The sequence below is a fragment of the Anguilla rostrata genome, chromosome 4, assembly GCF_018555375.3.
Source record: "Anguilla rostrata isolate EN2019 chromosome 4, ASM1855537v3, whole genome shotgun sequence".
NCBI lineage: Eukaryota > Metazoa > Chordata > Actinopteri > Anguilliformes > Anguillidae > Anguilla > Anguilla rostrata.
Genome location: NC_057936.1, coordinates 40,271,494 through 40,298,408, shown reverse-complemented (window position 1 = coordinate 40,298,408; position 26,915 = coordinate 40,271,494). Strand labels below are relative to the sequence as shown.

At 43.7% G+C, this 26,915-nt stretch overlaps 1 protein-coding gene across 1 annotated transcript in view; it reads left to right on the top strand.

Moving 5' to 3' along the window:
• LOC135253395 (fibronectin type III domain-containing protein 3B-like) overlaps positions 1-26,915 on the top strand; it is a 152,208-nt gene that overhangs the window by 38,880 nt on the left and 86,413 nt on the right. Inside the window, exon 3 of the mRNA XM_064332644.1 lies at positions 1,227-1,302. Coding sequence (XP_064188714.1) covers positions 1,227-1,302 — 76 coding nt within the window. The remainder of the gene's footprint in view (positions 1-1,226; positions 1,303-26,915) is intronic.

Sequence of the window (26,915 nt, the reverse complement as noted above, 5' to 3'; positions counted from 1 at the left end):
ATTTCCGCAGACTCTGCATATCTCGGTGATAAACTTTGATGGTGTGGTTGGTGCTCTGACGTTAACGTTAGCCATTACCCCCAATGCGGGTTTGTGGAAAAGTTTGCGTCTGGTAATATTTTTCCGGTACGCGTTTCGACTACGCCTGGCCAAAATCGTCACCACATTTGGAGCACCGCCCCTCTGCACTCTGATTGGTTGGGAAAATACAACTATCCCGGGAAGGTTGCCTCCTTTGTTTATGCCTAGAACGTCAAGGCATCGGCCAGGCTCTGTTGAACGAAGTGAAAAAAGAGACTGGCTCGCGAGGCTACTCGAGATGTAACTCGCCTGGAATCCCAGGTTTAAATCAATACTGATTAGAGACTGCTGGTCTCAAAGGCATGAGTTCAGTATCCCTGGTTTAGCACCTGGACTAGCCATCAGTGGGGAATGTCACTGCATCGAGAACATTAGCTTTAACTCCGCTGTGACTATTCAAGCTGGAACAGAGTGGTCTGTGCTCTCAGAACATGTATTCTATGACCTTCATTTTGTCGTTTACTTGGTTTAATCCTGGGTATTCCTGCATAGCAGTTTTAATACTTCTTAGCATTGTGTCCTACATCTCCTATTCTGTATTCACTGCTGCTCTAGTAAACATTTGAATGCCCTTTCTGTACTTTGCTCTGTAAATGGCTCTGAATAAGAATATCTGCTACATGGAGGTAATATAATGTCACAGTAAAGGAGTGCCACTAGACCTGTGAGACTCTGGGAAAACCAGTGGCTTCAAATGGTCTCACTGTGGCTTTATTTTATGGGCTTGTGATTTCACTCGTTTGAAATGGGGATAGTTGGCGTTGACTCAGCAGTGTGACTGTTATTTATGGAAGCCGACTTGTGGCTGGAACATTGTGGGTTCAAATCCCAGTCTGCTACTGGCTGGTAAGCGAGATCAGTAACCTTGGTTGCTTTTGACATGTGTAATAAAAATAAGGTATGATGAAAATGTATCCTAAGTCACACTGGAAAAGGGTAGATTCCATTAATATAATTTATGTAGTGATGGTAGTATGCTGTTGTTGTAATATAATGGTCTGCTGTGGTCTTGATGTAATAGTGGCATGCTGTGGCCATGATGAAATAATGGTGTACTGTGTTTATAACGCAGTATGGCTTGCTGTGATCAAGATGTAATAATGATGTGCTGTGCTGGTGATGTAATGGATATTTCCTCGTTACAGGTCATACTGGTTCAGGTGAACCCTGGAGAAACTTTCACAATAAGAGCTGAAGATGGGTCCCTGCAATGCATCCAAGGTACGTCAGCAGAAGTGATCCGGTTTTACTGTTGCTCCTGTGTGGTTCTCCACAGTCTTCAATGGTGACATCACCGCTCTTCTCCTGGATGCGGTAGCCATTGGCCATTCTGGAGCACATTTGTCTTTCCTAACCGCATCCCTCTTCCAACAAGTGTTTCCCAAAACCTCCCCAAAAATAAAGCCGGGCTGCCTGAAAAATTGTGGAAATTTAAATGGATTTATTGCCTTGTGGTGAAGGGGAGCTGGGGTTAATGTATGCCAAGTTTACTGTGAAATTTAAGACGCCATTCTGTCTTTAATACTTGATTTGTGTTTTTAGAAGTGGCTCCTTTGTAATTCAGTGTTTCCAAAAATAACTTTATGTGACTGTGCAATCCTGCAAATATTTGTTTTTAAAGAACAGAGAGGCAAGACGTGATGTTTCGTTGAAAGTAATCTCACGTGAGAGATATTTCTGGATTCTTTCAGCCACGCGGAACGCTTGATATCTCCCGCTGTTGTCCTGCTCTTTCAGAACAGTGGCTGAGCGTACGTCGGTGTCACGGGTGCATGGAAATGCAAGAGGCAGCTTTAATTTTGTCTACTGAAAAAAGAAACAAAAAGTACAGCCATACAGAGCATAATTCATACTGCTCTGGTAAGAAATGTGTAAATTAATTTTCTGGGTCTTTGGTCACAGTAATGGAAAATCTATTTTGTGCTTGTTTTGCTTGCTTGCTGGCCATCCAAAGATCTGTGCTGACGCAGCAGAGTATGGGGGGGGGGGGGGGTGTGATAAGAACCACGGTGCTGATGGGCACCAATTACCAGTTACAGACAGCATTCAGTCCTTGAAGAAGTCCTGCACTGCAAATGATTCTTCTGGATTATTCTACACACACACAGAGACTTTACATAGGGAAGTTGTAAAGTGGAGGTTTCATTAGGCACAAACATTCACCACACACGACACGTGCAACGGTGTGCTTGTCTACAGAGCATGTCATCAGGTGATCCGAGACCAATGCGCAGAGATTTTTGCCGGTAGCTTCCTGCTTTCTCACACTGGTTCCAAACCTCCAGCCGCATAATTGGGTCAGGGCTCAGGTTTTCTCTGAAGGCAGAAATTCCAGGCATTCCATAGAGCACGTCTAATGGTGAGCTATGTTTGCAGGGAAAGGAGGAGAGACTGCAGAAGTGTTCACAGCAGGTCTTGAGTTCTGAGAACTGAGGCCGAGTGTGCAAGGTGCACGAGCCTCTGAATTCTTAGGAAACCTGTGGCAAGATTTAGAATGCATTTGCTGTACCGCTGTATTATAGCGTAGATATATTATACACGTAGGTAGGTAGTGTTTTGTTGTGTTTGTGTGTGTGTGCCCGTGTGTGTGTCAAACGAATGTACGTGTGAAATGTTGGTGTGATGAAAGGTTAAGGGACCCATGTCGTGTTTGCCGGTCTGGAACATTAGTTCTAGCATCCTGAAAGAGACCTGAGAGCCTGAGAGCTATACCCATCAGCTGAGTGGTCAGCAAGTCAAACCTCTGCATATGTTTATGTAATCCGCCCATCATTTATTTGGCTTTCATCACTCCTCATTCCAACGACAACGTAATTACATTGTCTGCTGTTCCTCTTGTGCTTTCATTTCCCTGAATGTGATTTACTGAACACGTCCTGTTCCGTCGCTTTCTGCTGAAGCCGCGTGCTTCTGGGAAACTCCTGCAATGTGCCACTACTAGGAACCTGAAATACAGCTTCAGGGCCCTCTAGCCATCAGTCAGAGGGAAAGTCATGGAGGATGTCAGAAAACAGGAAAACATGGTTTTATTTTCGCCTGGCAAACACCGATTTTAAAAAATAAGAGTATGTGACAGAGTGAGTGTCTGCATTTTGCCACGTGCGCACAAAAGCTGCGTTGTTGCCATTTGGCCTACTGACACAGTATTAATGACGCAAATGGCCACAGCCGTAAAGGCACGTTACGCAACGCGTGGCTCATTGTGTCAGCCGAGGGATTTACGGCTTGTTTAAATCTGCTGCCGTTAATGAGCCGAGCAGCCGGAGCAACCCGTCTGCCAGACGGCACGCATGGCGCTCTGTGTGTGTGTGTGTGTTATTCTCGGGGCCGCGTGCCTCCCGGTGTGCTTTTCAGGAACACCGGTGACTCAAGCATGGCGTGTTACGATTCGCGCCTGCGTCTGGCGAGAGGGCCACCGCATCACTGCCGAGAGAGCCAACCAGCTGGGCTGGGGTGGCGCTGTATGGAGGAGATTAGAGTCCTGGGCAGGAGGATAATGGGTCCACAGTTTTGAAATATTGTTGCATATTAATTGCTGAGTGATGAATGATCACTGTTCTGCTTATTAGTTTGCAATGTTATTTTTTGCATTTTATTTGCCTTGTACTTCACAGGCCTGCTATTTTACCCATGTTATTCATGCTCAGGGCACTCTGAATGGGCCTTTTATGATGGATATTTCCAGGCTTAACAGGCCTGGTTCTGTTTAATATGCAAACTGTTTGTGGGATGTATGAGGACAGAGAGCACAGAGTCCTCTTTGCAGAAATAGTAGTAGTAACAGTGGTCACAGCAGAGAGCAGTAAGTGACTGAGGCCAAAGAGAAATAGTTTAGCTCATCTCCTTATTTTATTATAGGGGCGTTACCATTTTCAAGTGAAACCAAATTGTAAACTTCTTTATACCTTGGTATAACAGAACTTGCCAGAAGTTTGGGAAGTTTTATTTGAGCCGAGGTCTGGAATTTCTATCTTTAATCCAAAATGCCTTCTTGGTATGATAACCAATTTCTGAAAATAAAATTTTAATTGGAGTTTCTCTTCAACTGCTGCATTTTAACTGGAAATTTTTCCACTATGTTGTACCCTGCACAACTGACTTAAAACTTGATGCCAAAGTCAGGATCTGGTAAGGGTAATCATTACTGCTTGTGTTGGCATAGAAATGCCATATATGTTCTCTGATACAGGGAGAAGTTGCTAAAGGAATATTGCCTATAATTAGGAGAGAAAAGCTTAATGATGACTAGAAATTTACTAAAAGAAAAACAGTAAGCCCAGATTGGGCTTGTGCCCTTTAAATAAGTGTCATTACCTAAAAATGGTAAAATCCATGTATAATGCAGTGCCTCTTAAGCATTGTTTGCACAGTTAAATTGAATTTGTTACTTAGAAGTTGTATACGTTTCATTTTTTCCCCCTGAATGTGATGATTAGTCACTGTACCTGCTTGTTTGCCTTGGTTTCAACAGTGCTTTATGCCCATAAAGTAAAAAAAGACACAGTAATATCTTTATGGGTCAGGCCCTGGGTGTTTTTTTACAGAGGAAGTTTTACAAACCCTGGGTTAAATAACCTGTGTAAAAATTATAGTAATAAAAATAAATAAATAAATAAATAAAGTGTTATAAGGGTACTGAAAACAAACCGATTTCTCAGTGTGCCTGCTGAAGTCTATGTCTTGAGACATTCAAATGAAGGCAATTATCACTTTTAAATCATGAGTGTTGACTGAAAAATGTGACTGGGACACACCCCCACTGTTTCAGCTGGTGTCGGAGAAAGGTCATTTCACATGAGTTATTACATATAAGGAGTGCTGGGTTAGAAGGGATAACAGTGAGAGTAGCAGTGTGGGAGAACAGCCCTCAGTTGGGAGGAGCCAGAACAAAGCCTCAGCTCTGTGCAAGGGGAGAGAAAGGAAGCAAGAGCATCCAGTAGCCACAGCATCCATCATCTATTGGCCGTGTGGAGACATGTATGAGCGGAGTGTTTATCTGCAGCAACATCCCCACCAATTGGAGAATTTGGTGAATGAGAGCTGCTAACTTTCCCTCTGAACACGCTGCCAGTTAAAACAGGACTGGTTTGTTGAGGAAAATAATGCCTTTCCACGGTTGATTTTTGAATTCTCTCTTTTCCACTGTGTCACATTAGTGCAAATCTCAGCAAAAAAAAATTATTTGGTATCACATTTGTTCAATTCTGGCCCATTTACTGCCCTACAGATACATGACTTAGTTTCCGAGATGAACGGGTCTTTGCATAGGAAATTCGCTACTCAGAATAGTGTAGTTTCTAACAAGCAGTGACAAACTTATTATAGCGTGTAGCTTTGCACTGCCGCCATTGTTTTGCCTGAGTGTGTTGGCTTGTGCCCAAGATGGGGTGGGCTAGACTGTGTGGCTTGTTACATGCACCCCTTTGGTTTTAGGATGGTTGAGCACATTTGAAGTATGCTCTGTCCAAGGAGTATCATTAATAAGCAAATACAATGGGTTATCAACGATGACATCAATCCCTTTTCCTTACCGTGTTCAGCATATACAATGTCCCTTGACTTAAAGTCAACCATTTGTCCACCATTCCCACGAAAATGCTTATGAAGATTTTGTGTTGTAGTAATGAAGGTGTTACACATAGTTTAAGGGTCTGTGAATACATATGCCACATAAAATGCAAGCAGAAGTTCCACTGTTTTCTGCTTCTTGAGGAATTGCCACTGTGGTGCATGGCATCTGTTTCTGATGGTCCACAGAACCCAGGATGCCAGGGAGCAGCCGCCATTTCTTTTCAAAAGTGCGGCTTGTGCATTTAAAGCTTTTTAAATATTCCTCTGGAAATGCGTGCGGGTGGTGGCATGCTGCTGGATGGGCCGGTGGGAAACGTGGAATCTATCCTGGCTCTGCTGGACGAGGCACGGGGTCAGGGAGTTCGTCTGGACCGAGTCGGCACTCAGCAGCCCGTTCCAGATATCATTCAGCTGTGGAAGAAAGTATGCCTTTGATCCACCGCAGCCAGTGCAACATGCTCCTCCTATCAGCTGCAGTGGGTGGAGTCAGCCAGCGTCTCCCCAGTAACAGCAGAGCTCCCGGCTCTCATCCATCTGTGACTTTTGGCAAAGCAGAAAATTCATTTCAATTAATTAAAATCAGTTTGTATTCAATTAACATATTAATTTAAATGGAAAAAACAGACTTGTTCCTCCCATTTTAGACAGTGCAACAGGATCCATCTCTGTGGCCTTAATACATCCCTCCCACCCCCTTCCACCCCATCCATCTACCCCTGAACTGAATGACACACAGTCAGTGGACGGTTGCAGTATGTTTGTCTGGTTGCTTGTTTAGACATGGTGGCTCCAGTGAGTGTTCCCATCTGAGAGGTCAGCGTGTGTTTACAGACACTCACCTGTTGTCAGATGGGGACACTCATTGCTCTTAGAGTGAAGGCGAGTGTCCCCATCTGAGAGGTGAGTGTGTGTTTACACAAGTAAAGGGCTATACAGGACTGTATCAGCAGTGTCTGGGTCACCTGGCCCCGGATGCAGACTGTGAAGCTCCGCGGTCAGGATTGGGGTTCGTTTTTCTTGCAGTGTTGTTTAAAAGCCACATATATCGAAATGCATGGTATATTGTGTGCAGCAAATTAGTGTTTTGTTTCCTGTTTAATGCTTACTTTTCCATATCCTCCAAATATCACGGTTGGATCATCTTTGGGAAGAAAAAAGGGGTGGGCTCATGCTTGAAAGTAGACGTTTGTGGGTTAAGGCTCTTAGAGATGTGCGGTGCTGTTTCCTCATGTATAATAATCCAGGGTTCATTTCCTAACACCATATTTTTGTTAATTGGGTGGGGGGGGCATTTGAATAAATGAAACATTTATTATTTATAAATTGGCCCGTGATTTTAATTTTTTTAATTTTATCCGCATCTTTGCCTGTCAACAATATTGCAAGACATGTAAACTGGAATCCTTAGCTATTGCTAGCCACACCAACTATGAAGCAGTGGGCCTCCACATAAGCTGTCATTTTCAGGAAAGGCCTGGACTGCTCACCATGGTGCCCTGTTCACATCTAAAAATGTACAATTTTAAAGGGGGAAAGAAACACTCACTTCAATTTGTTCAGGATGCTGTTTAATAAAAGTCATTATGCTCTGTTATAAATCATATTTAGGCTGCCACAATGTTGATTTAAATTCTGACAAATGGCACTCTGGAATTAAGTGGGACTTAACTTGAGCATTGCCTGTGACCTTGACAACGGCAACAATGAAAAACAATGAAAACTCTGGTGCTTTTGAGTCACTGCTGCTGAAAAGCAGACCTCAGAGCAAGCATTCTAGAAATTCATAAAGCAACAACTCTTAATGTTGTAGCGTTAAGATAAATGATGAAACCAAAACCATTAATTTGCCTGTATTTATTATGAATTCTTCCTCGCCCCTCCTGCGTGCTTTATAGTGCTTCAGCATTCCTTGTCTTTCCGAGTACTCAGGTACTTTTGCCCCTTCCTTATACCCACACACAGGCACACATGGGATGGAGTTATGAGATCAGTGCACTCCCCACCCCACCAAAAAAAAAAAAAAAAAAAACTTTCCAATGCAACATCAGTGCCGAATAGCTAATTTAATTAATTAATTTTACCATTTTAGGTTTGGAAAGAGAAATATCCTTAAATGACCTGGGCAATGAGTAGGACTTCTCTACCTCTGTCCCTCTGTCCCTCTGTCCCATTATCTTTATCTTTCTTTCCCTTCCACTCTTCTCTTCTTCTCTGGTTCTCCTCTTTCTCCCTCTTCAGCTCTCTCCATTTCTCCCTCTTTATTTTTCTCCTTCTCAAGCCCTCCCCCCCCCTTCCACTCTTCTCTTCTTCTCTGGTTCTCCTCTTTCTCCCTCTTCAGCTCTCTCCATTTCTCCCTCTTTATTTTTCTCCTTCTCAAGCCCCCCCCCCCCCCCCATTTGCTCCAGGCAGCACAAGTGTGACCTGGAAGTAGCAGTTTCCTGCTGACGTGGCAGTTTGTGTATGGGAGCTGCTATACACTGCCCCCTCCCACCGCATCCCTCCCTGTGCTGCACTCAGATAGTCACGCAAGCATTTACTCACCCAGCCCTGGGACTTTCAGCACGAAGATGCACTTGTTCTTGTAGAACGATATTTTCACTGCCTGTACTCCGATACTCACTCTTACGTGCCCCCCTCCCCTTCACAGACAATGAGGGAGTTCTCTGGCTACGCAGGTTTTTGCAGTCTGCCAGCTCTCTCTACTCTTAGAGTAGCGTGCTCCCAGGTACAGTACTGATACTTGGAGTAGCCATGTTTGTTTGCTGACAGTTCCTGTCTTTCTGAGGTGCTTTTGTCCTGTGTAATACTCCTGTTATGAGAGATATTCTCGAGGGGACCGCAGGCTGTTCGTCTCTTTGTGAAGAGCTGAACTCCCCTGGTCCAAATTCAAAAGAAAACCGGATAATTTTCCTCTCACAGAAGTGAAATAGTTTTATGTTTTTGCAAAATGAATGTTTGTAATTGAGTTGTAAGATCTTTTAATTTATTATGTAGATCTTGGAAACCTTGCACACTGAATACCTTTTGGGTGAACCATCCATCCTGGACCCAGAAGCTTATTGTGTCAAATGCCTTATTTATGGCTCCCAATACTTTTCTGCTTAGTTCTTCGCATTAAGGGGGTGGTTTTTGGACAATGGCCCAATGAGAGGTTTGTTTTGCATCTCTGGAAATTGGGGAATCGGCACTAATTGTACAAGCCTCCTGCCCTAGGCCCATCTCACTTGCCAGCACCATGCCTTTCTCAAGTAATGTTTGAATCAATTTCAAGACAAATAAAGTGACACTATTTTCCATGTTCGCAGGCGTTAGTGCCAGGGAACTGGCTGGTTCTGTTCCAGTGGTGGAATTATTTGATTAGAGTAAGAATTGGGCTGACGGGCATTGAGCTCCACAAACCTGGAGTGGCACTGTGTGTGAAGAGCAGATGTCTGGAACTTGCCCAGCTGCGTATGAAATCGCATTTATAGGGAAATTTCGCAAGATTTCCACCATCCTGTGGTGTTATTCATGCACGAGGGCCTGTTGTTTTTGGCTCCCAGAGATTTGGACTTTAGGGGGAAACCGATAATGCACAGCAGATGAAAAACTTCCAGGACACCAGGGAAGCCCAAAGGCAATGGCAGAACTGAAGTGTAGAGGAAGAGGGAGGGAATGAATGAGTGAGAGGGAATGAATGAGTTGCAGATTAAAAAAATGTATATGACTTTGGTGTAATGTGAGTGTTCATTTGTGTAAAGCTTTGGTAATATTTTAAACATGCCCTGCCAAAAATGTTTTTGGCAACATGCCTGGTCACCTGCATTCAATGTAGTACACCTTACAGGCTCCATTTAACATCTGCTCTCTCCTCCCATCTCTCACCCTTCAGCCAGCAGGCTCTTGGCCAGTAGAAAACCGGCCCAGCCAATGGCTTGGAGTTCCCCTTCGTATGAAGCTCCTGTCGAGGGTAATGTTGTCAGGAGTTTTGGTCTAACTGTGGGCCAAAACGACTCGCGTGAAAACACTTCAAACTTTAAAACAAAATTTGACGAATGCACATTGGTTAGGATTTAAATGCTGCTCTTGTGTGACTAATGAATCAGAGGTAAGGACTTCCACAGCCCTGACCCAAGGTTATATTTTTCAGAGCTGCCGTTTGGATTGCTGAACTATTTTAAAAAAGAAGGGAGGTGGCAACATCTGTTTAATGGAATGGTGAAGTCTGAAGATTTGATCTTTTGCAGAACTTTTCCATTAGTCTCGTCATTACTGTCTGAAGAATTTTGTGTGAATTGTATAATGTGGCCAGTTGACAATGAACAGCCTCCGCTCAGATGTTAATATTTGCTTCGTTATAGCTATTCGAGCCTATGGTATATTTTAAATGGCTTTGATTCAGGGTTTCAGCTGAAATTTTTAACGAAAATAGTGCTTTTAATGTCCTTTCTACCATATGGTAGTAAATCACTTGTGCACCTTTTTTTGAAGAATTTTAAAAGGTGCTAAAAGAGGTCTTTGCTACCGCATGTTAAATGGAACTTGGCACATTTTAAAGTTAATTGTTTCAAAACTACTTTCTTGAGAGAAGTCCTTGAATTTCCAACTTCTGATTTATATTTGGCCTAATTTACCTCCAAGATCCTCAGAATTCAGTCTCCACACATTCCTGTCCACTGGTTTTCATCCAAGCTGCTTGGAGGGTTATAGCTAGTGTTGTGTCATTCGCGAATGATTCGTTCAAAAGAACGAATCTTTTGGGTGAACGAACTGAACTGAATCACTTCCTGAAGCGATTCGTTCGCGAACGTGAACTGGTCATTCACTGGAAATGATTAGTTGGCGAACGTGAACTGGTCGTTCACTGACTGACTATCGTTTGCAGACTATAAGTTCAGCGATTTGTTCACTGAACGTAGCCTACTAGGGATGTGATGGTACACTGAACTGACATACGCCTGAATTGTTCGCAAACGACACAACACTAGCCCGAATCGTTCGCGAACGACACAACACTAGTTCATTCCTTTTGCTGTAGCGAATGCAAGGAGTGAGGAGTCTCTGGGGAGGAGAGTGATTACGGTATGGAATAATGGATAATAAATGGATAATAATAGAACATCACTGTCAAGTGTGCTGTTTATTTTCAATTAAATAACAATACTTTTTTTTAAACATGTCTCAAAGTAGGCTAGCAAGACTACTATTTTATCGACTACATTTTATGAGAAAACGATCTATCTACTTAGCCAACGTATATCAGCACTTTCTCTTGCATGCAACTGTTAGAACAAGTCACGGTAAAGACATCAGCATGTAGGGCTAAAACAACCCATTTTTGGAAATGTAGTAAAATAAAATGGCCATATCAAACACATTCTTTCAAACTAAATTGTTTAGAATAAAATTGAAATGAAAACATTTAATTTAAAATAGGGAAAGAAAGTGTTTGGTTCTTTGGCTATTAAATATTCTGTGGGGAAATGCTCTGTCTATAAATGCTCTGTGTCCCTCCCCCCCCACCCCGGTCGACCGACACCAACCCTAGTGACGCCACTGATTTGGTGAACGAATCTTTTTAGTGAACTGATTCTACTGATTCAGTACACTGAAAAGAACTGCTTTGCCCATCACTAGCAGCATGGTGGTGTTGTAGATCTAGCATCATGGCTAATGCTGGATTAACACAGGAGAGCAGGAGCAGCTATACAAGCTCTTATGGACAAGACTAAATTATTTTCCTAGCCAGGCAGAAACACAAGTATTTCTGTTCGCTGGTAGCCAGAGATGCTCATGTGTGCAGGTGCAGTAGCGGCTGTCTTGCGGGCCCCAGGGAGGACTAAGCAAGTAAAGCGGTCATCAGATGCCCTTGGGGTGTGTAATACATAAGTGGGAGTAGGGCTTTTGAGAGGGGGTTCAGACACGTCAGAAGTCTGATCACTTTTCCTCTTTCTCCTTTTCCTCATGGTTTGTTGTTTTTATATAGTCTACCAGTACAGAGGAAAGGATAATATCAACATGAAATTAGTTTCATGGAACAGTTGGCCAGCTATTTTGAAAAGTACTATACAAATAAAGTCTTACTTACTGGTAGCCTACTTACTAACTCGCTAAGTTATCTAACTAACGTTACCTAGTGTTAGCTAGCTATCTAGCAAGTAAGCAAATTTGATAATAATATATTCCTTATATATATTATTTATATATCCATATTATCAATGTAGTGACATGAAATATTTCCAGTTGTAAAAAATGTAGATAATACATATCAGATGTAAAATCTTCCTGCTGTATCTTGCTGAGTGGTGACGATTGATATTTGACATGAGTAAGTAGCAGTTACCAGTAAACAATAAGTAGTTACCATGGCAACTGAGTGGAGTTATTAAGTAGCAGCATTGGGCTGCTGTTCATGCCAATTTGTAAATACTTATGATTTATGTAGATTTTTTGTACGTTATATTTTAGATTTTTCAACTTTCTGGTTTGTTTTGATTGTACTTTCATTGCAAAGATTGCAAAAAAACAACCCAGCGGGGTCACTTTTGATGAGGTGGAGATTGATGATGAGATGGACGACGATGATGATCAGTGAAACTCTAAACTAGACACCATTAGGGTCCTAAAAAAACAGGTTGCAAAAAAATTTCATGCAGGTACATGGGAACCTATTTCTCCTGCTAGACTAACTGTTGTGCTATGCTCTGGGATGCCTTTCCTGTCTGCTGGATTCTCTTTCAGAGTACAGGCCACTGCCATTGGGAACTGACTTGATGGTCAAAGGTTTTGTGCTCGCTAGATGATGGTAAAGTGGCTAGTATAATACTGGTGAAGCAGCTACTAGGTTCTGGTAGAACTCGGGTTAGTCAGTTCCGACATGCTGGGTCGGTGCTGGTTGGGTGTTGGCTGGGTGCCATCACAATACAGCCTGGGCTGGCAGAATGACTGGGTTGGGCTGAATCATGACAACTTTGCGACACCCTGCAGAATCTGGCCCTCGCATGTGGCTACGTCGGTCTTCCCGTACGGGTCACTTCACAGGGCATGGCAAATGTATGTGGAATGTGTCAGATGGACTGAGTGACAGTCCAAGGCATGATAGGGCAGCTCTGCATGACAGAGGATAGAAGTGTGGTGTAAGACATCCCCCCTGCCAAATACGGAGCATCCAGACCCCAGTCAACAAAATATTTTGTAGGCGGAGGGAGGAAATGATAAATACAAAAAATATGTTAAAGAGGAAGTAAGCACTGATATACATTTTTCAGTGTAAAGATTTTGGGAACTTGGTTTCACTTTTCACAATGGAAGGCCTGTTGCTGTGGTCTTGTGATACAGTATGCCTGTGAAATCAATGCACCAGCTGATGTGACATTGTGACAGACATAAGACCTATTTTGGTACCATACTGGGAAGTGGAGGGGGTGGTCACAAGGTCACTGTATTGCTTAATGTGTTCATTGCTGTGTAATTTAAACTTAAAGCATGAAACCAGACTGGCAGGTGTGATTGCGAACTTGTCAGCTGTACTTTAACTCTTGAAAGTATTGGCATATTGACCATCTCATATGATCTCATATGATCATTGACTGACGTATCCGCTGCAGTGCTTCTCTCTCCCACTTCAGCGCTTGACGAGTCACCAAATTACCAAACAGGGTTAGGTGCATCTAAAACCATGACCACTTTTTCAGTGCGATGGCTTGCCGCACGCCATGCACCGGCTGGAAAATTGAGCCCTAGTGTCAAATGGATTTCCTGAGAATGGGTTGGTTCCAACTAACTTTTGAACACAGTGGGGTTGCTGACTGATGGTTTCCCTGTCCAATAGAGGGTTACTCCTCAAATGAAAGGGTGTTTCCACCTTTTCAGCTGCTAACTGGGTTAGCTCCAGCTAATTTGCTGCTGCACTGTGGTCTAGGCACTGTTCTCACGAATGCACAATACAGCAGATTCTCTGCTGTGACAAGATGGTCCACTCTTACCATGTGTTCCTTTATTTCATCCTAATCCTTACTCCAGGAACCTGTTTGGGAATAGAAATTTTCAGCACGATATTGTGAATTATGAACGCTCATGCTTAGCATGCTTAGACATATAACATGGTATTGCTCTTTTGCAGTGGCATTGTTCTTTGACCACTTTCTGGTAATTTACATAAGACTTATCAGTGGAACATGTCAAATTAAATGGTATTGACCCAGACCTTTGAATATTTAGAATAGGCAGCTGATCATCTAGTTAAATCTATACAATCTGTGGTTGCACCACTGAAGAATGACAGTTCTTTGGTGAGACTTTTGTGTGTTTGTTCCTGGCAGTGTCATTCTGTAGGGACATCCCACTGGTGATCATTGGGCTTACCCTCTGCAAACTTCATCATAGTGATGATTTCACCCCCTCCTGGCGATGGAGGACAAATGCAGCTGGCTGTCAGTGGGGAAAGGACAGTCTGCCTTCACACTGTGCACCCCTTGCTGTGTTTTTGGATGAAGCCCTTCAGTCTCGCAGCCAATGTGAATTGGGTGGGGGAAGGGGCAGCTTTCGGGGGCTTTATATCTGAATCCAGGGTTGGAGGAGGAGTGAGACAGAGCAAGCCAGGGGCAGAGGGAGAAGGGACCCTGTTTACACTCATCTTTTTAGGCAACACATCTCATACGTGACTCATTTTATGATTGTAGTGTAAACTAGTAATTTGTATGTGGATTTGGTTTGTCCAAATCCGATTTTAGTCTTATGTAGAGGTAGCCTGGGTAGAAGTCTGCCGCTACCGGATCTGAGCACAAATCACCGACAGTTTAATGATGCATGACATCCTGTAATAACTTTGTGGAATTCGGAAGGTACTCTGTTGGAGAGTTGGTGGTCACGTCATTTGGAACACTTGATTTGGCTGTATACTCCACAATTTTAGATTCGTAATTAAAAAAATCATATGTGGTTAGAGTACAGATTCTCAGCTTTTATTAAAGGGTATTTTTAAAATACATTTTCCTAAGTATCATCTCTAGTGATGCACTGCCATGCACTGTATGTATATATGAAACCATACTCTTCCCATCACTACTTCCAACCACATGAGGTTGGAGGTTCAGTACCTATGTCTGGGGACTGTTTCCTGGGCACAACCCAGATCGAGAAGAGGGGAGATCTCGGCCCTCCTTCATTCCTCTCCTCATCATTCCCCACCTCATGTTCTGGCAGTATATTCCACGGCATCAACATCAGCCCGGTCTCTTAGCTGAGGTGGGAATGCCTCTGTTGCCATGGCAACTGGCTCATTTTGTTGAGTAATGGTGCATTTGAGGTAGCGAATGAAAGGGCAGATTTTTTTAAAGGCCTCTACAGTATGTCTGAGATCCAGTGGTCACTCTCTGGTCATTCATAGTTTAATGGGTTTTAATACAGTGAGATGTTTGGTCAGTCAGAAGAGCTGAGCAATGTTGCAATGAGAAATCTTGTGTTGCCGATACAGCTAGTTTTCTTTCTTTTTTTGGCCTTGTTCAGACTTTGTAGGTCTATTGGGAGTTGGGCCTCACTCTCTTCTCCTCCTTCCCCCACCCACATGTTCCTCCTCTTCTCTTCCTCCCTTTTCTCTTTCCCCACCTTAGTTTCATCCTTTTCACCCTGTGTCCATTCCCTGTCTTATTTTCCGTGTTGCATTCTCCCCTTCTTTTCCCTCCCTCTCTCCCATCTCCCTCTCTCTCTCTCCTGTCTGCTGCCCCTCCCCCTTCTCCCTCTTTCGTCTCCCCTCTGACATGTGGAAACCCCCTCAGTTTCCTCGATCAGATTCATTCCTTCCCTATGAGTCACTGTTCTGTGAAACAGATTTTCTGTGTACATCACACAGTTGCAGAAAGTGAGAACAAAGGTGGCAGGGAAGCCTTGTGAAACAGTGGACTGTTGTGTCTCGCCCACGTCTGTACTGGGGTGGGGATGGGGTTGTCGTGTAGTGCACCTTAGGGGAAGACCCAATTTGTTTATTTTTTTAATTCTTTTTTTTCCTGAACTTTCTCTGTGAAAGTTCTGTGCTGTTTATACTGGTGATTTGGTGAGATGATACATTCCCCCTGGGGGACGTGCGTGCATGCGTGCATGCGTGCATGTGTGTGTGAGAGAAAGAGAGAAAGAGAGAGAATGAGAGGCAGAGAGAGATTGAGAAAGAAAGCTTGACATAGAGAATGAGAAAGAGATCTAGACATAAAGCACTGTGGAAAAACCTCTTCCTGGTTTTTTCTATTATTGCATTTTCGTCACACTGAATGTGTCATCATCAAATGTAAAATTAGAAGAGAAAGTGAGCATACACAAAACACATTTGTAAAATGATTTAATTTTAATGATAAAAGTAATCAAACACCTATATCACCCATGTGAAAAAATGAATTAACCCCATAGTCAACCAATTAACCAAATTTAATTGATAATTAGATTCAGCTGATTGCAGACTGCCCTTTTGAATCTAAACCTCACTCATATTGAACCTTACCATCAAAGTAGTTACCACAAAGTTTATACAAGCACACTGCCACAATCAAAGGACATTTCAATAAAAGGAGATGAGAGAACAACAAGACCAGGTTAAAACCTAGTATATGGCTGGACCTAACACACGTGATCCGGCCGACCGGTGTATGGTGTAACTTCATAACTCGGCTGACCAATGGTGTAACTTCATCACTCAGTCAGTCAGTCAGTCACAGACATTTGCGTTTGTAGGGCTGGCCCTGCTGTTGCGGTCCAGCCAAAAATGTGGCCAGTTTGGCACAATTCCTCCAAGGGCACAGCGACAACTCATCCATGTATTCATAGAAGATCCCAGAAGAACATCCAAAGAACTGCCTCTCCAGCCTCAGCTAAGGTCTGTGTTCATGACTGCACAATAAGAAAGAGACTGGGCAAGAATGGGACTCATGGGGGAGTAGCAAGGTCGAAACCACTGGTAACCAAGAGAAACATCAATGCTCATGTCACGTTTGCAAAAAAGCACCTGGATGATCCTCAAACCTTTTGGGATAATGTTCTATGGAGAGTCAAAAGTGGAACTTCTTTATGACACTGGTCCAAGAAGTTACACTTTTGACATTATGTTTGGCATAAAATAAATACAGCATTTAACAAAAAGAACATCATACCAACAGTCAAACATGGTGGTGGTAGTGTTGGGGATACTTTACTGCCTCGGGACGTAGACGTCGTTATTGAATGAACCTTGAGTTCTGCTCAGTATCATAAAATTCTTAAGCAGAATGTCCAGTCATCTGTCTGTGAGCTGAAGCCGAAGCATAATTGGGTTATGCAGCAAAACAATGGTCCAAAACACAAAAGCGACCCCAGACATAGAGAATGAGAGAGATCCAGACACACCCTTAAGACACCACACACTCTGAAACACATTCAAGCTCTCCATTACTTTGTGATACTGAAACTCCATCAACACCCTCTGCCTGATCATACCCCTTAACACAACCACCACATCTTGCATATCCCCTCCACCAGTTGTGTTTTTGTGATTTGTGTAGATTGCCATCATTGCTTGCCCCAAAATGAAATTAGTGAGCTAGATAAAAACCTTATTCATGAAAATGTCCCCTAGTAGCTGAAATAATCCTTCCAAAAAAGTAAACAGAGCTGGAAGCCTGACATATTCCAAAAAACAATAGAAAACAGTTTCCCTAGCCATAAAAATGGACAATGTTGGGACACAGCCGGGTTCAGCACTGAAATAAAACTGTTTACTGTGATGATCCCATGCAGCACCCTCCACTGTAAATCCCTAATCCTCTTGGCTAACAGTGGTTTGTATAGTGCCTTCCATGCTGGTCCCCCCCCCCCAGCCCCAAATAAGCCTTCCATGGAATATCTGTAAAAGAGGTTAGATCTTTTCCATGAATTACTTTTACCAACATTCTATAAAGCAACTTCCCTTGAGCCACCTCCAGGACTACTTTATCTTTTCTCTGCTGATCGATGAAAGGGCCTAAAAGTACAAGTCCAGAAAGCCTGGGAAAAACTAATAACCCAGGGAATGGATCTCCTGCATTGTGAGGGCCTGATTTAGCAGCAGAGTCTCTTAGCAGCTGTCTTTCCCCCTCAGACAGCACTTTTCTTCACCCCTCCAGGACTCTGGAGGCATACCTTGCTGACCTGACCCCAAGGCATTATCCTATATTCTCCACCATGTCCATCTCTGTCCCAGCTGTGTCAATTAGCTGCCTCAACTTAGTAGTCTTTGAGACACAGAGTAGTTCTGTTAGTTGTGGAAATGCTGCACAGGTCACATCCAGTTTGGACCCATGCACTATTGGTTCTTCAAGGAGGCAGTAAGCGGATGTAGCCGGACCTGTCCGGCGGTGCACTAGGAGTCCCCAGTCACTTAATAGTCCGTTGTAAAAATCCGGTAGCCCATTCAGACTAAGTCCTTTGTAGTTCATGAAAAAAATTGTTTTGTCTATGCCCAACCTGCCTGCTGTCTGCAGAATAGCACAGGTTAAAGGTATTCAGACTACATCTTTTGGGCCATAGAGCAGTCTCTGAATGAACTGTAACCTGAAAGCAGCCCCCCTGCTTCCCAGATGCAATAGCTCTTGTCCCCCCTCCTCCTTAGGCAGGTACAGGACACTCTGGGGGATCCAGTGTAGATGGTCCCAAAAGAAGTCCACTATCACTGCCTGTATTTGGGCTAGTAGCCCTGGAGGACGGCCAGACGATGCCACGGTTCTGTCACCCCCAGGTTGTTAATAACTAATGTGCGCCCTCGATAAAACATCTGTGGTAGCAACCATTTCCACTTCTTCAGACAACCCTCTTCCACAGGGATCAGCAACTCACGGTCCTCGAGGGCCGAGAACTGCTGGTTTTCCACCCTCCCTTTGCCTGGGAGGCAGGTGTGAAAACAGTCTTGCTAATCAGTAGCACTAATTACCCGGGAGAAAATAAATCCAGGGCTGGATTTGGATTCGAGGGCCAGAGTTGATGATCCTTCTCTACCATTTCTAGTACTCCTTCCCAGTTTTTTTCATGATGGCATCGACTCCCAGAAATATTCCCAGATACTTCAGTCCACCACACTTCCACTGTAGACCCCCTGGCAGAGTCGGTGGCCCTCCTCTCCATTCCCCCACTAGCACTGCCTCACTCTTACCCCAATTAACTTTTGCAGATGAGATGGCCTTGAAATTCTTAACTATACTGTTCAGCACATCAACATCTCTCTGAGCAGTAATAACAATAGCAACATCATCCTCATAAGCAGATAGCTTAATATATGCCGTGCTACTTGGAGTTTTTGACCCTTTAATTTCTGCCCTTATCTTGCTCAACAAAGGTTCAATGGCTAAGGAGAGTAACATCCCACTCAGTGAGCACCCCTGCTGTGTTCTCCTGCTCACCGTAAAGGGGGCACTCTAACCACCGTTCACCTTCAGCACACTCTCGATGTCTTGATACAGCACCTTAATCTTTTCAATGAAACTATTATTGAAACCAAAGGTCTCAAGGGTTTTCATAAATAAGGATGCTCAACCCTATCAAAGGCCTTCTCCTGGTCTAAGGAGATGAGACCAATGTCAGTTCCTAATTGCCCACAGATTGCCAAAAAATCATGGATTAAAATGACATTGTCAGTGATTGTCCTGCCTGGCACACAAGGTGTGGTCTGCTCCAATAACTTGCCCCATCACTTCTCTCAACCTGTTAGATAGAGCCTTAGAGAGGAGCTTATCATTTGTGCAGAGCAACACCACAGGTCTCCAGTTTTTTTTATTTCTTTAGGGTTGCCCTTTATTGGGAAAGAGGACGAGAGAGAGATTCAGACATAGAAAATGAGAAGGAGATCCAGACAGAGAATGAGAGGGAGATCCAGACAGAGAATGAGAGGGAGATCCAGAAACAGAGAATAGAGAGAGATCCTGACATAGAGAATGAGAAATCCTGATATAGAGAATAGAGCGAGATCCAGACATAGAGAATGAGAGTAAGATCCAGACATGGAGAATGAGAGAGGGATCCAGACATTGAGAATGAGAGGGAGATCCAGACATTAAGAATGAGAGGGAGATCCAGACATTTAGAATGAAAGAGAGATCCAGACATAGAGAATAGTGCGAGATCCTGACATAGAGAATGAGAGTAAGATCCAGACATGGAGGATAGAGAGAGATCCAGTCATAGAGAATGAGAGAGATCCAGACATGGAGAATGAGAGGGGGATCCAGACATTGAGAATGAGAGGGAGATCCAGACATTGAGAATGAGAGGGAGATCCAGACATAGAGAATAGAGTGAGATCCTGACATAGAGAGTGAGAGTAAGATCCAGACATAGAGAATAGAGAGAGATCCAGACATGAGGAATGAGAGGGAGATCCAGACATTGAGAATGAGAGTGAGATCTTGACAAAACGAAGGACAGAGGAGTCGACCCCAGTCTGTATTACTCCCGGTGACACGGTGTGCTGTGCCAGGCCCCTGTGTAAATGCGGGGTGAGTGGTATGTAACACACACTCTAGCAGAACTGCCTGCCCGTGTTTACGTCAGGACAGCTGCGATTCCCGTAGAGTTGGATGAGTCACCCAGGGCCTGAACTTGAGTGCTGAAACTCAGACTAAACACTCCTGACCCAGTGCTCCACCAGAGAGAGCCACCTGTGATGCAACACCCTCGCCCGTGACCCTACTTTCCGAGCTGTCCTGGAAGACAGGCTGGAGAGCTGAACGTGGAGCTTCCTTTCTGAGTGCTGCCTCAGAAGCAGTGACTGCAGTTCTTTGACTCATCCCCTTCTGACGTAGTTCAGAAGGAGTGGGGTGAGCTTAGCATGCTATACTCCAGACCCCCCCAGGGAGTATCCTGCTTGAATAGCCTGCTTAATATGGTGCTATGCCAGTGGTCTGAAACCCTTGCCCTGAAGAGTCAAGAGTCTGCTGGTTTTCCTTGTTCCTCATCACTTTTCTGATCAGTCAACGCAGTTGATCTCACAGGTAATTCACCTTGTGATGATTGTATAGTGAAAACAACCAACCTTGTGACTCTTCTGGGCTCTCCCTTCATTACACTGCAATGCTGAGTTCCCTACATGACTGTTGCAAGTGAGATTTGAGATCCTAAGTGAGACCTCATTGTCCAAACGTCCATAGCCTTCCTTTCCTTAACTAAGACTATTGCAGAGTAGTGTCAATGGGTCATTTAATGATCTCAGTGGACACGTGCTAAGGGAGCATTCACATTCATCAAGGTCCTGAGCAGTGCTTCTGAGTCATTGAGATTCCTAAAATAGCTGCCCCCATGAGAGGTTTGCTTTCCGCATGGCAGGAGACCAAGAGGATGACTTCTGCCAGAAAAAGCAAGCAAATTCAACATGCTGGGGGGCTATCCATTTATTATTTTCAACAGTAATTTGGCACACGCTTCCATTCAAGTTACTGTTCATCTTACACGGCTGTTAAGGTAAATCAGCATCAAATACACATAGCCTGGATAGCTGTTAGTACAAAGAAGATGGTAATGTAATTAGAGTCAGTGCCCTAGTACAGATCAACATTGTGATTAAACCAAATGAACTTGAGTTAAAGTACATGAAATGCTGTAATTGTAGAGCTGCTTGCAATGGGAGTGATTCCATATCTGCTGGTTTGAGCTGAAGAGTGAAGATTGGTGAGCTTCCAGCTCACACCTGATGACAGATCGACACACTGCAGTCACTCAGGAGCTGTGGACATTTCATGCTGTCGTGTTTGTACAGCGCTGTTCTCGTTCAATAAGCAGCTTGATCCTCCGCCAGTAAGCAGTATCGATGCTTAATCATTTTGAACCTCGAGAAGTGGTCAGCATTTTAATCAGTGGTAACACGATCGGATCAGATCAGATCTTGAGGTTTGTTTTAAGGTTCTTTTTGAACAACGGTTTCATTGATGCAGGCCATATTCACATGGAGGCGGAGCACAGCTCTCTGGTTGCCTTCTCGTCTGTGGATGAAACGTGAATTAACTCATTGTCAGAGTGGCTGCAGATGAAAACCTTAGTCAGCAGTGCGCAGGAAGTAGCAGGCCGCTGGTCTGAGGTCTGACCACTTCCTATGTGGTGGTTCTTATGCAGGCAGAGCGAGATGCTCTCTCCCTCTTTTCCAGGGTTAATACAAAGCCCTGCTTCAACCAGATGCTTCGTGAGTGAGCTGTTACCCTGGCGCGGGGGTCCAGGCTGGACCAGGATTGGCCTGAAGCAGACCAGCGGAATAGAAGGCGAGGAGGTCAGGCGTTCTCCTCCTGCATCTGGCAGGGACTCGCCTTCTTACAGAGTTCCCCTCAAACCCAAGAGCATCGCTGTCCCCGTCTCCCCTGCTGACCAGCTGGGGACGGCCAGAAGAGCTTTAAATAACACCCCTCACCCCCTTGTGCCCGCCAAAGGATGGCCATCCCTAGAAAGAACCTTTGTCCCTGCCCAGGTTCCCAGGTGGAAGGAGTATGTTTTAGCGAAAGGTTGTCTGTCTGTGTGCTCTTTTGTTTGGACAACTGAGCTGTGGGCAAGCTTGGGTGCTGTGAATCTGTCCTGGATTCACACCAAATCTAGGCACCTGTATGGTTTATCTGCTTCAAAAAGCTTTGAGTTTCCTTCTTGTGACAAAACGACAGAAAGCCAGGTGCTTTCTGTCGTTTTCAGGCAGTTTTCAAAAATGAACAGTATTTTTGTACCAGTCAGTGATAGAAAAATGTATTTCTGCATTCTTGGGTTATAAGTACATTTACATATCGGCACATAGTGCACTTCTTATCCAGAGCAGCTCACTTTTTAAAAATGTATTATTATTATTGTTATTATTATTATTATTTATATACAATATATACGTATATATACAATGCATTTATACAGCTGGATGTTCACCGAAGCCATTCTGGTTAAGGACCGCGCTCAAGGTTACCTGAGAATCGAACCAGCAACCGCTGGGTTCTTAGGCCAGTTCCCTCACCATTATTATCTCCGCCAGGTGAGAGCCTGGAGGGGATTATGCGTTTGGTCGCGCGCGCGTGTGTGTGTGTGTGTATCTGTTCGCAGCTAATCTCGCATACTAATGTGCCGATCAGCCTAATACTTGTTGTGCAGCAGGCCAAGGACCTGAATTCTCAAATATTTTTCACATCGGTCAACGACAAGTATTTTATTTGAATTAATTTCCATCATTGTCCATTGAAATACATTGAGTTCTAACTCCTCACTCCTCCTAACCGGCCGGTAGGGGCTGCAAGTGATCAACAACTGCTTCCGTTTGGAATGAAAGACCAGCGATGTAAAATGTCAATTTCGGCGTTAAAATGCTAACAAAATAATTCACCAACTAACGGGGTACGTTAATGTTTGAATCAGTGGCAGTTATTTTGTTGGCATTTTCATGTTGAAATTGATATTTTACATTGCTGGTCTTTTGGAATTGTTCCCGTCCGGATTTTAAATGAAAGTGCCAGACTATAACATCAACGTTAGCTTTGTCTAACACATCGTGGCTGATATGAATTAGCTAACATATCACCACCTTTAGCTTTACTTCACTGAATTGGCGTTTTTGGGATTTTCAGTGGCACATGGTAAAAACTTGTAATATTGTATTTGTCTCGTTGCATTGATTGTGTAGCCTCTATTGTTGCATCAGCAAAGCTAACACGCCTGGCAGAGGTCTGCACTCTACTGAGTGCACTCTTCTAGTTCTATACTGCCACCTGTCTACTACACTCTTCTACATTGTTACGCTGTGTACTTTAACAGTGGCCAGTTTTGAGACTGCTAAGATTTTAAGGAGTTGAAAATTCAGCCTGGTTTGTGGCCCTTCACTAGCATTTTAATTGATTTTGAGGGGGCCCCGGGTCAGGGGATGGCAGCGTCTATATCTAGGTGGCCCTGACAGACAGGAGTGAAGCGGCCAAAGAGCTGAGATAAGAAGTCTGAAGACCAGATTCATCTGAACCACTCTCACACACTCTCCGAGGAGTTGCTTGGCAACAGCAACAACAACAACAACAACAGCTGCTCGTGGAACGCTGAGGGGAGAGGGGTGGAGGAGGGGCTACACTTTCCTAAATGGGTTCTTGGCTTTCAGCAGCTTGTTTTCCCCTCTTTCATTTTCCTTTGATTTCTCAGAAACCAACCTCTCCTCACCACCGCTGTCTGTCCATCCCTGCCTCCCACTCCTGCTGTTCACAGAGCCAGTGTGCGCCTGTTATCATGTCAGGGGAGTGGTATGATTTTGAGTTGTAAAGATGCCGACACATCACTCTTTTGCCTTTATTTTCGACTTTTGTGGGGGAGGGGGGTCAGCACTATGAGTGTTTGTGTTCTGTGTGAAAGATTTTGTTTTAATTTTATGGAGTGTTTCCATTTTGAAAGCCATGGAAATGTTCTTTCACGGTCCCATAAACCGTTTAACCTAAAGTTTAGGGAGGATGAGATAATTGATAAACAGAGACCTGACCTATGTTGTGAAACAGTAAACAAGGCATGTCTGTGTGTGCACACAAACACACACACACGCACACACACACACAGGTTTATATGTGTGTATGTGATAGAAAGGGAGAGAGAGACAGCATGAGCCTATGTTCCAGTGCCTGTGTCGGGACTACATTTTTCCCTGTACATATTGTCTGCAGGGATGCACTCTCCCTTTGAGCTGGGCGTATGGTGTTGGCTGTGACATAGTCGCTTTGGGTCAGTTCTGCATTCTCTGTGTACTCAGTAGCGCAGTGCTCTCTGTGGGCTGGGATGTGGTTACTGACTGTGGCTGTTCCTTGCATGAAGTCTAAGCAGCCAGATCTACTGCACTGCCACTGACTAATCAGCAGCTGTTCACTGAACCATGCTGCACTGGCTCATTCCACACTCATCTCAATCTAAGGCCTCGCCAAACATCCTAGATAACTCCCGAAATGTATCAACACTGGTAACCAAGACACCCATGATAAAAGCCTTCCTTTCCCCAGTCACTTCCAGTCAGACAACCTCCATCATAAGGAATTAATTGCAAAGCCTCATAAGCCAAACAAAGAATCATGGTAGATTGTGCATTAGACATGTATTTGAAGTTCCTACATTCATTCCTCCTGGATACTTGTATTAACTTTCCAGCATGTGCTACCATCCCAGTAATATGTCTGTGTAGTACCACCCTCATAGTACGGTCCCCAGAGTACAATGCTCACTTCCCTCATAACTGCTGACCTTCCTCATAACTGCCACAGGTAGTATAAACTGTAATGTTCTATTTGACACATTACAGTCCAGTCCTATAACATAGGACACCCCATAACTAAATGGAACCTCCTGGAGTTAGGAAAAAGGGGATGAAGGGAATGTAGGTTTTGAGTATCTGCAGAGTCTCTAGAATCTGTGATAAGGCCACCCTTGTAGGTCAACAAACAGAAGTCGTTAACAACTTCATATGTCCACACAATAAAGCCTCAAACTAAGGTTTTTTTTTTTTTCTTCTTCTTCTTATTCCTCCTAGCCCACAAAGAATATCTCTCCCCATTGGTCATTTTACGTACACCAGCCAATCCTTCACCAACACCAGCCAATCAAAATGTTGCATAAACACGCAAAATGGACATATCTTTTTACCCAAGGAAATTGCCACTCATTACAGCTAGTCACTTTGTGGTTCAGTGGTAATGTCTCAGTCTGCGGATCGTTGAGTCACAGGTTCAAGCCCCACCTGAACTGAGTTTCTTATATATGCTTATTTACTCACTAAAGCCCTATTCGCACGGGACTAGTATTACCTGGGGACCTCTAGTAAGTTGTAATAATTGCAGAGGTCGTCTGTGATATTAATCCCGTGCGAATCTGCCATGTCCGTAATCTGTAAAGTAAAAATTCCACCGCATATTACCTACCATATTTTGCCAAACACCGAGGTCGTGATAATATTAGTCCCCTGCAAATCGGCATCTCGGTGATTTGGAGTTGTATTTTACTGTTACGCAGAGCAGAGCCTTGACATTTTCAATCATATCCAGGAGAATAATGTCAGTAAATACGAGTGAAATACAGACTTCACTTATCCCGTGCGAATGCACCGCACGAAACACAGACGTGGTGGGCTAATTTCTAAATCCCATGAGGTCCCGAGGTAATACTAGTCCCGTGTGAATAGGGCTTAATAATTGTCTTTTATTTCTCAACTCTTACTTTTGCACCACATCTACCCGCCGATCACCGAACATATAGACTGCATTATGACATACCATCTACACGTTCAGTTAACCTCCTACAATATCGCCAGGCCATATGGATACAACCCGAGCTCAGCTGTGCTTACTGACCTGTCTTCTTCTTTGAAACCACAGACACATTTGACCAAAAAAATTCACGCTTTTACACAGCTACTTGACAGTACCGCACCACTAAAGTAAATGCCTGCGAAGCGCAAGGTCGGATGATCGAATCCCACCTTGACATCAGTGCCAGATCTCATTGTATCTTAAACTAGCAGGCAGGCCTAGATTTAGCCAGTTTGAATGAATGAGTTATAGACAATGCTTTGTATGTGTGAGTAACCTGGCATTTTTGTACGTTGAAAACATGTTTTTTATGAGAGCCAGATAATACACAAATAGCACATCATTCTGCCCTTGTAAACATACAGTACATCATAGAACATGCCTGTACAAGTAATCGATTATTTGAAATGGTGTCACCATATTTCCATCAGTAACTACACTGCTATTTAAATGCAAATGTAAATTTACATTTAAACTAAGCACATTAGAGTTCACATTAATAATTACATTAATGTAGCTGAACCTCTCAGTAAAATGACAGCAATATCATATTGTGTGATAGCAACCTTAACAAATTAGCTAGCTGTATGCTGAATAGTTCACTGAAAACGTTACGTCATTATCAAGTTTTAATCTACCAAATATCAAAGAACTGTGTATTTGCTTATTTTCTGTTACGTGCACAATTACTCAAAATGGCAATCAAATTATAACTAAACTGTTGCCAAATAACAAAAACACGGTACTAAACTCCATACAGCGATAACTTCTGATAGCTATTTACATCCGTAACGTCTGACTGCCCTTGCAACTCTAAAGTGTTCTGATTGGCTGATGCAGCACAGTGTACACGTTATGGGAGCATGATGCTGTCCTGAAAGGTAACAAGCTTCGAGGCAGCATTGCTCGCAGAGCCTCTTGAACAACCCTCACATTACTGCCCCATGGTAGTACCCACATTGTACTACCTCTGTAGCACTGCCTCATAGTACCATCCTCATAATGCAGTTCTTGTTGAATTAC